At 65.3% G+C, this 14,561-nt stretch overlaps 5 protein-coding genes across 5 annotated transcripts; 4 read left to right on the forward strand and 1 right to left on the reverse strand.

The window, feature by feature from the left end:
* Positions 1–155: 155 nt before the first annotated feature.
* Positions 156–1,630, reverse strand: EMIHUDRAFT_67520 (hypothetical protein; the record flags this gene model as incomplete). The annotated part of the gene is made up of 3 exons (XM_005763313.1): positions 156–332; positions 733–821; positions 994–1,630. Coding segments are annotated over 3 exons (903 nt in total), but the record flags the coding sequence as incomplete, so codon positions are not given.
* Positions 1,631–2,612: 982 nt separating this feature from the next.
* On the forward strand, positions 2,613–4,548 carry EMIHUDRAFT_215260 (Qc-snare; the record flags this gene model as incomplete). Its single annotated transcript, XM_005763314.1, has 4 exons — positions 2,613–2,814; positions 3,091–3,305; positions 3,481–3,509; positions 3,801–4,548. 4 exons carry the CDS (start codon positions 2,613–2,615, stop codon positions 4,546–4,548), a joined length of 1,194 nt encoding a protein of 397 aa, XP_005763371.1.
* A 291-nt stretch (positions 4,549–4,839) lies between these two features.
* Positions 4,840–8,278, forward strand: EMIHUDRAFT_437764 (hypothetical protein). Its single transcript, XM_005763315.1, has 5 exons — positions 4,840–5,923; positions 6,159–6,298; positions 6,582–6,782; positions 7,427–7,708; positions 7,892–8,278. Exons 1-5 carry the CDS (start codon positions 4,879–4,881, stop codon positions 8,153–8,155), a joined length of 1,932 nt encoding a protein of 643 aa, XP_005763372.1. The 5' UTR covers positions 4,840–4,878; the 3' UTR covers positions 8,156–8,278.
* A 700-nt stretch (positions 8,279–8,978) lies between these two features.
* EMIHUDRAFT_215262 (hypothetical protein) lies at positions 8,979–10,148 on the forward strand (the record flags this gene model as incomplete). The annotated part of the gene is made up of 2 exons (XM_005763316.1): positions 8,979–9,218; positions 9,300–10,148. The coding sequence occupies 2 exons, from the start codon at positions 8,979–8,981 to the stop codon at positions 10,146–10,148; spliced, it is 1,089 nt and encodes a 362-aa protein (XP_005763373.1).
* A 2,548-nt stretch (positions 10,149–12,696) lies between these two features.
* On the forward strand, positions 12,697–13,710 carry EMIHUDRAFT_105020 (hypothetical protein; the record flags this gene model as incomplete). The annotated part of the gene is made up of 1 exon (XM_005763317.1): positions 12,697–13,710. The coding sequence occupies one exon, from the start codon at positions 12,697–12,699 to the stop codon at positions 13,708–13,710; it is 1,014 nt and encodes a 337-aa protein (XP_005763374.1).
* Between the last annotated feature and the right edge of the window lie 851 nt (positions 13,711–14,561).

Raw genomic sequence — 14,561 nt, forward strand, 5'->3', positions numbered from 1 at the left:
CCTCGTGTATCGGAAGTGAGGTAGGTGGGGAGGGAGGGAGGTGGGGAGGGAGGTAGGGAGGGAGTGAGTGAGGGAGTGAGGGAGGGGAGGTGGCGAGGGGCGAGGGGCGAGGGGTGAGGAGGTGCGAGGGGTGAGGAGGGGTGAGGGTGTCTTCTCACCCTTGCCAGCAGGTACGGAGTGAGCTCGCGCCCCTGCACGCCGGCCACCTCCGCCTCGCCGAGCGCCGCCTCTATCGCCGCCTGCACCGCCCCCGCCTCCGCCTCCGCCTTGGCAGGGATTGGCACCGCGACGAGCGTGCCCGAGGAGAGGCCGAGGCTGCGCGAGGCGTGCACCTAACCATGTGCTTCCTTGCGCGATGAGGCCGCGGCGGGGCGTGGTCCTGCGAAATCACCCGAGATCACCCGAGATCACCCGAGGTCGTGATGAGCCGAGATTACCCGAGATTACACGAGGCGTGGTCTGCGTCGTGAGCAGACCACAGTCATGTGTGTGTGTGTGTGTGTGTGTGTGTGTGTGTGTGTGTGTGTGTGTGTGTGTGTGTGTACGGTCTCGCGTGACACAAGGGCTTCGAATGCAACAAGGGCTGCGAAGGCAGAATGCAGTGAGTGCAACGAGACACGCGCCCTCGAGCGTGGGTCTGGAAGACACAGAATGGACTCTTCCTCTGAGCTCCGAGATCTGGGGAGATATGGGGAGATCATGCGTGCGTGCTCCGCATCTGGGATCCAGGACGAGGGCAGCGGCCTCGTGCGGGTTTGCCACGGTGAGCGGGGCGGCGCAGCCAGACGAGCGGGTGAAGAAGGCCGGGAACTCGCTCGCGCCTTGCGGCCGGGTGGGGGGGAGGTGTGTGTGTGTGTGTGTGTTTACGAGCCTGGATGCTAACCAATCAATCTTTGGACCTTTGAATCTGGGGTGGGGGGGGGGGGTGGGGGGGGCGAGAGAGAGGGTGAGGCGCAGTGGCGAGGGCAGCTGGCAGGCGTGAGCTCCGCCGACGTGCGCTCGGGAGGCGCGCGCCGAGCGCTGCGACGGCAACGCCGTTTGTCTCGAGCACCTCGAGCGTGCGCGGGATGTCGAGGATCGACTTGACCCCCGCGCACACCACGCAGACCGGCGTCCGGCTCAGCTCAGTCAGGTCAGCGCTCACGTCCATCGATGCCTCGCCGCCGCGGTGCACGCCGCCAATGCCGCCCGTCACAAAGACTGGGACCCCGGCGAGGTGCGCGAGCAGCATGGTGGCCGAGACCGTCGTCGCGCCGTGCCCGCGCCGCGCCATCACCGCCGCGAGGTCGCGACGCGAGCACTTGGCGACGCGCTCACGCCCGAGCTGCGCGAGCCGCGTCAGCTCCTCGGTGGCTAGGCCGACGTGGCAGACGCCATCGAGCAGTGCGACGGTGGCGGGCACCGCACCGGCCTCGCGGACGGCCTCCTCCACCGCGCGGGCGGTGTGCAGGTTGTCCGGGTAAGGCATCCCGTGCGTGATGATCGTCGACTCCAGCGCCACCACAGGCTCGCCGGCGTCGATGGCGGCCTGAACCTCGGCGTGCACGACCAGGGGCGGGCCCGCACGACGGGCGCCGTGCGGGCCAGTCACGTCGAGCTTGCCGATGGCGGCGAGGCTCAGGAAGAGCATTTGCAGTGTGTCGGCGGCGCGCTCCGCACGAGCGCGGGAGGACTAAAGTATCGAAGAAAAGTATTTAAAAAAGCGGTTCGGAGGCTTCCTGGTGAGCTGGATTACGCCTGCATATGCGGAGAGACCTTCCCCACCCGCCTCCGGCGCGATATCCACGTTCGGGCGGCGAAGGTGGGAGAGGCGCATGACATCCCGCCAGAAGCGAGACCGCGCCTGGCGGCGGCATATATCCTGGTTGATGCGGACGCCCTCTCGCCGTACGAAGCGGGGGTGGCAGCGGGCGCGAGCCGGATGGCGACGCGCGGCGATCAGCTAGAGCACAGCACCTCGTCAGAGCAAAGAGCGCTACTGGATGCGACCCGCGAGTGCGCCGACGCCATACCTGACGGTGCGGTAGTGGTGGGGTCTACCGACAGCGACGCGATGCGGCGGGCCTTCCTGTCCACGTGTCACCGGAGCAAGTCGGTGAGGGACATGGTCCGAACGTCCGAGGCGGGGGTGCTCCGAGAACAGAGCCGGGTGATCGACGGATACAACGACCGAGGCATCGACTTTGCCGCCACGTGGGAGCAGGCGTACCATAACCGCGGCCAGAGGCAACGGTGGGACGGCAGGACGGGGCTGCTAGCGAGGCTGAACCACGGGTGCGACCTGCTGGCAGGACACTACGCTCAACATGGGCGGAGTAGGGAGCTCGACTTCTACGGGGCAATGGAACCGCAGGAGATGGCGACCTACTATTATACAGGAGGCGGGAGGCCGCTGTTCGGAGACCCGTACAAGCAGATTGGCGAGCGGGTAGAGGCGGTCAAGGCGCAGAGGCTGCTCCAGGAGGATGAGGACGCGCCGAGCCCCGGGGATAGGAGGGCGACGCTGCTCCTCCGACTGGGCGCTGACGGGAAAGTCGACCTACAAGGATAAGGACTTGCGCAAGTCCACGCGTCCAGCACGCAAGTCGGCCGTCCCCCCCCGAGCTTGCAGCATGCAGCAGGATGGCGAGCCCAGCGCGACGCCGGAAGAGGCCGACCTCTCCTGGCTGCACCGTGTCGACCGCAGGCATCTCGAGCGGCTCTGCGAAGAGAAGAAGCTCTCCGCAGAGGGCGACTCCGAGATGCTGGCGGAGCGGCTGCAGGGCAATAGAGGCCTGAGCGTGGCCCAGCTCAAGTCGCTGTGCGAGGTGGTCGGTGTCACCAAGCAGGGCAACAAGGCGGATATTGCTCAGCGCATCGGCGACAAGCTGGCGGCGTCGGCGCAGCAGGCGCCAGCGGCTGACGTGGAGATGCCGGCGGCGGCGGCATCGGCACCGGCGGCGCTGGCGGTTGATGGGGAGGCACCCGAGGCGGCAGAGGCGGAGGCGGCAGAGGCGGGGCCGCAGCTAGCGGCAGGGGTGGGGGCGTCTTCCATCCCGCCAGACGCGGACGAGGAGGAGGCGGCGCCAGCTACAGATATGCTTCTTGCAGAGACGATGGAGGCGGCATCCAATCCAGCTCAGGATGGCGAGCCCAGCGCGACGCCGGAAGAGGCCGACCTCTCCTGGCTACACCGTGTCGACCGCAGGCATCTCGAGCGGCTCTGCGAAGAGAAGAAGCTCTCCGCAGAGGGCGACTCCGAGATGCTGGCGGAGCGGCTGCGGGACAATACCTCTTTGAGTTACTGCCTTCCCGGCGGTTTGGCTGTAGAGCCTCTACATCAAACTCTACAGCAAAATCGCGCTCTACATCGCTCTACATCGGACTCACATCGTCCCGCGCCGGATGTAGAGCTCTACAGCTCTACAGCGCTCCAGAGTGCTCTACATCTCTACAGCTCTACAGCGCTCTACACTCTACATCCTCTACACCCTCCCCCAGGGCTATGGGCGTGTCCACGTTGGAGCCAGGTGTGGTGTGGACGCGAGAATAGCTCCGCCGTTCATGGAGGCAACCGATGCGAGTCGACTGGTGTGTGTCGTCGTGGTTTCGTATCAAGAATACTCACTCACTCACTCACTCACCGTGCCCAGTGTCGTGCGAGAATCGGCGCGCATATTCTCTTTGCGAATTCTCTTTTTACGTCCTCGCGGGAGTCGCTTAGGCGGCTCCCGTGGTGTACCTGTGTTAGTGCCAGTGCGCGCCAGTCCCGTGCCTAGTGGCTTTGAAAATTCTTTTTATTTCCTGTGTCCAAACTGCAGGCCGCGCGCCGGCGCCTTCCGAACGATGGCGGACCCCTACGAGATCGTGCGGGCCGAGGTGCAGCGGCAGCTCGCTTCGGGTGGCGGCCTGGTCGTGCGCTGGCGCAACGCTCCGCCTGCCGGCAAGGACGCCGCCGCCGCCGCCGTGAGGAAGCTGCTTTCCGAGGTGGAGGTGGACCTTCAGGATCTGGAGGAGACCATCTCGATCGCGGCGACGCCGGCCGAGTCGCGCGCGCGCAACGCATTCCTGCAGGACTCGCTGCGCACCTGCCGCGAGATGAGGGAGGAGCTCGACCGCTCCTCGTCCTCCACTCCCTCGAGGCGCGCGGGCAAGGGCGGCAGCTCGCGCGCGGAGCTGCTGCGCTCGGACAACGGGCGCGCGGGCGCGCCGTCGGACGCGCACGCCTACAGCGCGCCAGCGAGGCGCGACGCGCCGCTGGAGGCGGTGATGCAGCAGCAGATGATGACGCAGCAAGAGGAGATGCAGGCGCAGGACGTCGAGCTCGGCAACCTCTCGGTGGCGGTGTCGCGGCTGGACAAGATGGGCCGCACCATCAACACCGAGCTGCGGCAGCAGGGCGCCATGCTCGACGACCTCGACCACGAGGTGGACGAGGCGGGCGCGCAGATGGGCGGCGCGATGGCGACGATGCAGAAGATGCTCAAGTCGAGCGACCGCGGCAAGTTCTGCGCCATCCTCGTCCTGACGGCCGTGCTGATCGTGCTCACAATGCTCGTCTTTTCTTGAGAGAGGGGGAGAGAGAGTTCGGGCTCTTGCGAGGGCGAGCCACTCGTACGTGGGGCCACACGGTCCGTGTGGCCACAGGTGGTGAGAGTACACAGTAGACTGTGCGGTCTGATCTCTTGTCCGTTGTCGATCTTAGTGTAAACACGACAATACGGACCGCTTTTTCTTTTGCTCGTCCTCTAGCAATCTCCGCCAAAATTCACGCTGAAGAAAAGAAAAAAAGGCGCCGGCGCCCCAGCGTAGAGGGCCTCGTGTAGCCCTCCTTTTGGTATATATAAAAGAAAAAAAGTTCGCGTCCACCTTGGCCCGGCGCAACTACCACACCGCCCGATGATCGACGTCGAGCCTAGCGCTCGAACTAGCGCCGCCAAGCTTACCAACGCACTGTGCCCGTGCAGCTCCACTGGTGGCGACGACGCTGGGACCGCGCGTGCGCTTGACGAGGCGCCGGCACAGTCGAGGCCCTGTCCGCTCGCTCTGCGTTTGCTGCCTGTTGCCCTCGTTCTGCTGCTGTTCACAGCATTTGCTGGGCCCACGGTGGCCAGCGCGGCGGTCCAGTTCCTCGTCGACAGGTCTGTGCTCACCGTCACTGCGCTGCACGTCGCGCCGTCGGAGAGCGACATCGGCGACTTTGGCTCGGGCGACCCTGGCTCAGCAGGCCCCCTGGACGTGTCCATCTCGAGGAGCGACCTGACCGTTGCGATCCAGACGACGGGCGAGCTGCGGCTCTGGCTCCTCCCGGTGGCGTGCACCGTCGAGCGGATGGACCTCTCCGTCGCACACGCCTCCGGCGGAGCTGCGCCCGTCGGCAGCTTCCAAGCGCTCAGCCCGCTCGCCGTCGGCTTTGGGGGCCGCGTTCCGCTTCATGTCCGCGGCGCACTCGAGGTTGCGAACCTCACCGCCCTGCACGAGCTCTCGGCGCGGATCATCACCGCGCCGGAGCTCTCCCTCTCCGTGGCCGGCAGCGTGACTGTCCGCGCGTGGCCAGGCCTTCTCTTCGAGGGCATCACGCTGGCAAAGCAGTTCCGGCTGCGCGGGATGGGAGGGCTGGCCGCGCGCACGACCGCGCTGCACCTGAGCGAGTCGTACCCCGGGAGCGAGGTGACGCTCGAGGCTGAGGTGGAGGCGCAGAACCCATCCTCCTTCGAGCTGACTCCGCTCGGCGAGATCGCCTTCGCCGTCCAGACCGCGGCGGGGTCGCAGTTCGCCGCGGTGGCCACCGACGGGCTCGTGAGCATGCGGCAGGGCGCCCTCTCGTACACACTCCGTGGCCCGATCCTCTCTCCGCCGGAGGACGTGCACGAGTTCGAGCGCCTCTCGGCGGACTACGCCGCGGGGCGAACCAGCGACGTGCACGCCGTCTTCACCTCCATCGGCGCGAGAGACCGCCCGAGATCGCCCGAGATCGCCCTAGATCGCCCGAGATCGCCCGAGATCGCCCGAGGTGACTCGAGGTGACTCGAAATTGGCCTCGGATCTACAACGCAGCCCTCTCACCGGCAACTTCCTCGCCGACATCGCCAGCCACACACCCGACGCCGCCATGCGCGCGCACTGCCCACTGCCTCGCCGCTCCTCGAGAGACGTTCTGTCCGCGCTTGTGGCGCCAGGCGGCGTGCCGCTCTACAGCGTCGCCTTGCAAGGCGTCGCCCTCGACGCGAAGCTGCCGGGCCGCTTGCTCCACTTCTTCCGAGACGTCGGTATGCACGTCGACGTCAACGCGGCGGCGATCCACTCCCTGGCGGGGCTTGTGGGCGGAACTAGATGCCCGATCTCCCCCAGATCTCCCCCGTATCTCCTCGTATCTCTGCTCGTGTCTCCGCATATCTCCCCCATATCTCGAGATGGAGAGGAGTACAGACCCCCGTGTATCCCGACTCACAGCTGTGTTCATTCCGCTGCGTTCCGCTGCGTTCCGCTGCGTTCCGCTGCGTTCCGCTGTGTGCGTAGCCCATGTCCATGCTCTCCCGCGACGTGCTGAGCACTCGGCACGGCTGCAGTACCCGACCGACCGACCTCTCTTGCTGACGCAGGCGGGAGACCACGCACACGGCTACGTCGGCGACCACTCTCATGGGCTGATCGAGAAGGACCCAACTCCACTGGCCGAGCTCGAGGAGACGGTGTACATCGGCCAGCTCTCCAACCCGCTCAACATCACCACCACCGTGCTCGCCGTCGAGGTCAACGTGACGTACCTGGGCACCGCCGTCGGCCGAGTCTCTGTGCCCGAGGTGCCGCCGACCCCCCCCCCCCCCGCCCGCTCGCCCGCTCGCCCGCCCGCCCGCCCGCTCGCGCTCGGCTGCATCTCGACTGTATCTCGACTGTGTCTCGACCGTGTCTCGGCTAGAGCTCGGCTGCACCTCGGCCGCACCTCGGCCGCACTCGGCTGCACCTCGGCTGTACCTCGGCTGCACCTCGGCTGCACCTCGGCTGCACCTCGGCTGTACCTCGGCTGCACCTCGGCTGCACCTCGGCCGCACCTCGGCTGCACCTCGGCTGCACCTCGGCTGCACCTCGGCTGCACCTCGGCCGCACCTCGGCCGCACCTCGGCTGCACCTCGGCCGCACCTCGGCCGCACCTCGGCTGCACCTCGGCCGCACCTCGGCTGCACCTCGGCTGCACCTCGGCTGCACCTCGGCTGCACTTCGGCTGCACCTCGGCTGCACCTCGGCCGCACCTCGGCCGCACCTCGGCTGCACCTCGGCTGCACCTCGGCTGCACCTCGGCTGCACCTCGGTTGCACCTCGGCTGCACCTCGGCTGTACCTCGGCTGCACCTCGGCTGCACCTCGGCCGCACCTCGGCTGCACCTCGGCCGCACCTCGGCTGCACCTCGGCTGCACCTCGGCTGCATCTCGGCTGGACTTGGGTGTAGGTGTCGCCCCCGCTCGTGCTTGGCCCCTTCGAGTCGCGCCGCTCGCGCGCGTTCCCGCTCCTGCTCAAGGCGCCCGCCGCGACGCTGAGCCGGATGATGGCGGACTTGCTCAAGGACGGCGAGATCGAGGTCGGGCTGTACTCGGCGCTCGACCTCACCTTCGGTCCGGACCGGGTCCGGCTGCCGTACGTCGAGGAGCTCATCACGGTGGCGCTCGAGAACAAGGGCCTCGCCGGCTCGGCGGCGGCGATGCAGCTCGTCGACAAGCTGGCCGGCGGCCAGGTGAGATCCAGCCTAGAACCAGCCGAGATTCCAGCCGAGGTCGAGCCGAGGTCGAGCCGAGGTCGAGCCGAGATGTAGTAGACGAAGCTCTCTGGGAGGCGGGGAGGGGAAACGGGGTCTTCTGCGTCCTCGCCGCCACGCCACACGCCACGTCCATGACACGCCCGAGTCCACACCCCGCAGGTGAGCAGCTCGCTCGGCACGACCGTCACTGAGCTCGGCGAGGCGGGTCAGACGGTTGGCGAGACGCTAGACACGACGGTGGGCACGCTCAACAGCACCCTCTCCACCGCCGCCAGCACCGTCGCCAGCACCGTCGAGGACGCGCTCACCGACGTCGGTGACATTCTGGGAGACGTGTTTGGCGGCCTGACGCTGTCACACGGGCGGGGGCATGCGCAGGCGGGGCCGCCGCAGGCGCAGCAGAGCAGCAAACATTCGAGATAGAAGTGGTGCACCGCGTTTCAGCTCGAGGATCAGACAGAGAGAGAGCGAGAGAGAGAGACAGAGAGACGCCTGAGGGCTACAACATGTCAGCTGTTTATTTTTAAGGAGAATGCTCTAAATGGAGAGCGCGTCGTGGCTCGTGGACACCGAGTTTGAAACGCGGTTTTTGCTCGTTTTGCACGGTCGCGTTCGGCATCTCCGCGCGGCGTGCGACGTGTCCCAGCTCCCACACGCGCCACGCTCGGCTTTGCGGCAGCTTCTCGTAAGCACCTCCCTCTCTCTTGACTTTCCTTGCTCTTCGTAGCTCCGACCGTCGATCCCAGGTGTCTGCGCGTCGTGCAGTCGTGCACCCCGTTCGCACTTGGAGCACTTGGAGTGCAGTCATCAACCTCACTTTTCGGACGTTTCTTCTTCTTCGCGGAGGGAGCGGTTGCTGGGGTGGCGGCGGGCGGCGGTCCCGCGATGGCCGGCGGCGGGAGGCCCGCAGCGCGGCAAGGTGGGCTCGGGGGGTGGAGTGCGACGAACGAGCGATTGAGCGCGCTTTCGAGGGGAGGGGGGAAGAGCGACCGGCCAGGTCGCAGGTGATACCGGTCTCTTCGACGGCGCCTAAGGGGTTGCCGTCTGCTGTGCTCCTTTTGGTACCTGTGTCGAACCTGTGTCTGTGAGACACACACACACACACACTGTGAGAGAGATGTTGTTTGAATTCTTCTCGTCCGCGCCAGTCCGCTTGCGTTTAAGAATTCTTCAGCGGGTACTCTTTTTCAATTTACGACGGCGTCGCGACCGAGTCCTGGGTCCAGTCCCCCGCTCCCCGCTCTCGATGCTGGAGCCGACACGTCTCAACTTCACTGGCGACGAAAGCCACAACGGAGGAAATGGCTCCCCGCTGCGCAGCGCTGCCGAGCCCGCCTCGCCCCAGACGGTCCAAGCTCGGCGCACCGTCGACATCTCCGCCGAGCGCGCCGACTTTGATGCTGCGTGGAGGGTCAGTACTGCCGCTCTCGAAGCCGCCCGCCAGATGGTGCCCGACACACGAGACCAGAACGGCCCACCCTTCTCGGTGTGCCCGCACACGCGCCACTTCCGCCACCGTAGTTCCCCGCCGCCCGCAGCACGGCAGTCGCGTGCGTGAGCCTGGTAGGCGGCGCAGCTACAAGACTGGGGCGAGCACTGCACCAAGCCGGATGCGGTCCTTCCGTCGGCCACGTCGCTGCTCCACATGACACGCACCACGCTCGCCCTGCTCGAGCGCCACCATCGCCAAGCTTGCATGTCTCCGCAGCCCTCGCCTGGCCTTCTTCGGTGCACGCCGGCAGATCAAGTCACCAGCCTCGGCGCGTCGCCGCACTGGCTCGAGGCTGTGCGTGGGCGCCACTCGCTGCGCGCCCTCGCAGAGCAGCTGCAAGAGATCCCCGAGGCCTGCTTCGGCTCGCTCTCCGACCTGGAAGAGGTGCGTCGAGCCTACGTGCCGGTGCGCCGGGTTCATCAGCGCCGCAAGGCCCTCGGAGAGTTGGAGCAGCACCTTCAGTGCTGCGAGTCGGACCAAGGCCCGCCATCCCTCGACGAGCCTCGCTGGGCTATCGCGCAGTCGAGCGGCCGTCTGCACGCCTCAATCGAGGCCGCCTACTGCGCGGGCTTGACGGCGGACGATCCGACCGAGGGCGAGGCGATGCCGGGGCCTGCCTCACATCCTCACGCGCCAAGCGCGCCCTACATTGAGCTCTGCCTCCGGGTGACCTCGGTGGCCTTGGCTGGATCCGTGTTTGTGGAGCGGGTCACGCTCACCGAGGAGCTTGGCGCGGTCCCGACTCGCTCTCGACTCGATGCACTCGTGGCAGAGGTGGCGTCGCGCGACGTCTACTTTTCGCCACCGGTCGCCCTGCGCGAGCGCGGCACCTACCTCGAGTTCCGCACAAAGCTGCCGGCACTGCCGTCGGAGCACCCGGCCGCAGTGCCAATCTTCTCGGTCGTGGACGTGAAAGAGCTCTGATCATGGGCACGAGAGCGGGCACCTTCTGGAACATGAACGGCAAAGGTATGGTTCTCGCCTGCCCTCAAGTGGAAGCCCGGCGTTCGTCATCGAGGGTGTGCCCCGCGCGCACAAAAGCGACAATCCAACCGAGAAGAGCGCAGCGGGCGGTCGCTGTGCCTTCCAAAACGCTTCGTGTGTGCGATCGCCGCGTCGCGAGCGAGCAGCTACTGATCGGGTCAAGGGAGAGTGCGACACTTTTACCACTTTGGTCGTCTCGGAGCGCCCCGCCCAGCAATTTTAGCATTTGTCACAATTCTCTTTGGCTGCGCGCCGGCGGTGCAGTAGTAGTAGCTGTCTTCCCGCAAAGTAGTTCCCGCACACTACGGCTAGAAAAATGCTGCCGCTCGCCTCGAAAGCGCCCCCGGTGTGTGTCCAAACATGCACATGCTGCAACGTGTGTAAGGATGCCTCAGTCCCCCCACAACGCACTTTCGCGCCTGGCTGGGCAACGGTGATGTACACTCAGCCCAGGCCAACGTGGCCGCGGGCGGGCGGGCGCTGCTGAGCACGAGGCTGTGAGCCCGGAGCTCTTTGCAGCGGCGGCGATGCGAAAGGTCCAAAAGGATCTGGTGGCGATGAAGGTGGTAAAGCTCAAGGAGGAGCTGGGCGAGCGTGGCGAGTCCCTCTCGGGCAACAAGGCGTGGCTGCGCCGCATAGTGAGCGAGTATTTGGAGAGGCAGCGCCGCGGGCGCGACGGAGAGTAGAATGTCCAAAAAATTTACGGCGAATCGCGCGCGCCTGCGGCGCGCGATTTTTTACCATTTTGCCCCGGGCGGGCCCACTTTTGTCGTTTTGCCACAGTGCTTTTAGCGTTTTGACCAAATCGGCCGAACCTTTCGACCGGCTTTTGTGATCCCACATGGGGTTCAGACGCTGTGTGTGCGTACACACAGTGAGCTGTGACTGTGAAAGGTCGCTCGGCCCGTCCATGCGCTGTTTCCTGTTATAAAAAGGTGCTGAGCTGTGCAGAGTGTGCATACGGCTCTAGACCACACAGAACACACGAGACACGTGCGACGTGGTGCGGCTGACGCGTGCTCGCGACACACGACACTCGCGAGTCGCGCGTGGCCGTGGGACTGGGACACAGTGCTCAATATTTACCGGTATGAGACCGGCATTTGGTGATATTTTGATTAGTTTTTTAGTGGTATGGTATGCGAAAGTGGTATGCGGGGTTTTTGCGCAGCGGCGCCGCCAGGCGCCCGCCCCGGCGGTGAGCTCGCTATTTTTGAGTGGTATGGTATGCGAAAGTGGTATGCGGGGTTTTTGATTCGTGTAGCGGCTGTGTGCCCGGGGGCGAAACCATGCAAAAGTGCGGGTATTAGCTATTACCGGGTATACCCAGGGTTTTTCCAGGTATACCCGCAATGCGCAAAATACAGTACCGGTCTCCAGGTATTTTGCCGATTAAATTTACACCGATAGGGGGAAGACAGCGCCCCAAAATCCACCAGTGAGCAGTGTGGGATTTCGCGCAATTGCTTGACTCTGAAAAGCTCGCCATGTACCTTTCTGAGCGCTGTGGTCGCCGCTGACTGGCTCCGACTTGACGGGCGCATGGAGATGTGATGCCTCCATGCGCCCGTCAAGTAAAAACCGACATGCAGCTCGATGGTTTGCCCGAAAAGGTACATGGCGGCGTTTGGCGACAAAACAGCGCTGTGACCGCGAAGTGGCGGTGGACATGCTCCCATGTTGCCGACGCGGCGCCGGAGTGGCCGGCGGCTGCTCGCCGCGACCACGACGGCTACTCTGATGCTCCGGGACGACCCGTCCTACCCGACGGTGGCACTCTTCCACGTCTCGCTCACGCTGAGAAAAATTCTGAAACGGCGTGCAGCATAGTCACCGACGAGTCGGTCCGCGTGACTCCTCGTGTTCCGTACCGCCGTTCTCACACATCCATAAACTCACTTAGCCTCACTGAAGCGATGCCTCAATCCTGAATCCCAGATTTTTAGTATTTAGATTAGGACGCTGATCGCTGTTGACCCTCTAACACCGATTTTGCCACCACAAACAAAAACCAAAAAGGCACTCCGACTCGCTATGATTTCCGCGAGGCAAGTGGTATCCCGATTCCCGTACCAGCTTGCAGCTACCAACTTTTTGATTCGTCTACAAGATTAGTGCAGGCCTACGGCTCTTTAGGGTTTGATTACAGATTAGCCAAAAAAATCCCATGCGCCATGCCGGTATGGCGGTAAATATTTGAGCACTGCAACGACCCAACAATGCGTTCAAGGTTCATGGATCCCTGCCCCGTCCCCCGACAGAGCCCACCAGCACCAGCCCAACCCCAAGACAATATGAATATCGCGCACATCTAAGCCCGGAGAGGGCAGGGGGGGTAGCACGTGCCGAGTTGAGTACTTACAGATCAACGGGCCACCCGGCAGCTGCTCTGCCTCTCGGCGTGTTCAACCCGGTGAGCCAGCGGGCCGCCGGCGCGCCGCCATCGTCATCGTTCGACGCCTGCTGCTCCTGCCGATCTTGCCGCTCCATGTCTTGCCCCCGCGCGGGGGGCAGCATCATGGCCATCCTTCGCACCGTCCCCGGAGGGGGAGTGCTCGAGGGGGAGATAGACGATTGCTCCTGCTGCGCGGGGGGCAGCATCCTTCGCACCGTCCCCGGACGGGGAGCACTCCCGCTGCCGCTGCCACTCCCGCTGCCGCTGCCACTGCCCGCGACCGCGACCGCCGCAGCCATCTGCTGCTGCTGGAGCTGCTGGAGCTGCTGCCTATCTCGCCGCTCCATGTCTCGCAGCATCCTTTGCACCAGCCCACCCGAGAGAATCTCGGGTGACGAGGCTTCAGGGGGGTGCGCTGCCTCGCCCCTGTGCGCGGAGGCGCGCGAGCTTTCGGAGAGGGTGTCCGAGGAGAGGGTGCGGCACGAAGCCTGGGTGCGCGAAGCCTCCCCCATCTCGAAGGCTCGCTTGGACGGCTCCCTCGAGCCAGAGGCCCTCGAGCCCCCAAAAGACACCTCGTGGTCGAAGGACGGGACCTTTGAGGCTCGCTTGGACTGCGAGCCAGACGGCTCCCTCGAGCAGGCGTGTCCCTCGCCAAAGGACACCTCGAACGAGCGCTCCTTGACGGAGCGCCGCGAGAACTCGCCGAAGGAGAGCTCTCGCAAACTTCCCCCGAGGCTGGCGAGCGCCTTGACGGACGGCACGCTCGGCCTGCCCGGCCGCGGCCTGTCTCTGGGGACAGGCTGCCGAGTCCCGGCCGGCGCCGTGGAGGGCCTTCTGCTGCCGGCCGTGGAGCTGTCGCTGAAGCTCCCCTTCTCATCGGTGAAGGGCACGTGCCGCTTCTCCGGCGAGATGGCCAGCGTCCTGACCAGTGGAGCGGTACGCCTGCCCGCGGCCGGCGCGAGCCGGGCGCGCACGGCGGAGCAGCACGCTCGCAGCCGCTCGCTTGCAGCGGAGCAGCACACGCGCAGCCGCTCGCTTGCAGCGGTGCAGCACACGCGCAGCCGCTCGCTTGCAGCGGTGCAGCACACGCACAGCCGCTCGTGGTAGAAACCGCAGAGCGCGCAGAGGGCAAGGCTTCCCGCAAAGGCAAGGAGCACGATCGCGGTGGCTGCGAGGTGCACGGGCTCGAGTCCTGGCGGAAATGGCGGAAAGCCCGGCGGGTCCAGCGGCGGCGGCGGAGGAGGCGGAGGAGGCGGCGGCGGCGGCGGGGCGGGATCGGGAGGGGGCGGCTCGATGGTCCACCAGGGAGGTGGACTCGGCGCTGTTGGCGGCGGTGCGATCAGCACGAAGAGCGTCAGAGCGATGCACATTCGTGCGAGCTGAGCGCCTCGTGGCCGAACGCCGTCAAAGTCGGGCCTGAGATGCTGCACGCCGTCAAAAAACAAACTGAAGGCCGGAATCCGCGGAGCGGGGAGTTGTGTGTGTGTGTGTGTGTGTCCCCAGCTATGGGCGTGTCCACGTTAGAGCCAGGTGTGGTGTGGGCGCGAGAATAGCTCCGCCGTTCATGGAGGCAACCGATACGAGTCGACTGGTGTGTCGTCGTGGTTTCGATTTTTAGCAATACCAAACAACTCTAACACTCACACGTCATTTGGGGCCTGGAGCCCTGTTCACGCGCGCGCAAGACGTGCAGACAGGGTTGCCAGGTGAGAGCGAATGGCGCGGTTCACGCCTCGCACAACAGAGAGAGAGATGCGCTCTGCATGGTGGGACATAAAAGAGAGCGAGTACTTGGGCGAGTAGGCCGTGCGGTCGACGCTGCCGCGCGCGACTTTGCGCGCGAGGCGGCGCAGCTTGAGAACGGCGGTGGGCGAGAAGCCGCCGCCGAACGTCTCGTGGAGCAGCAGGTTGAAGTTGTTGCGCTTGACAAAGATCGCGTCGTGGTAGAAACCGCGATG

The sequence above is a fragment of the Emiliania huxleyi genome (genome assembly GCF_000372725.1).
Source record: "Emiliania huxleyi CCMP1516 unplaced genomic scaffold EMIHUscaffold_64, whole genome shotgun sequence".
Classification (NCBI taxonomy): domain Eukaryota; phylum Haptophyta; order Isochrysidales; family Noelaerhabdaceae; genus Emiliania; species Emiliania huxleyi.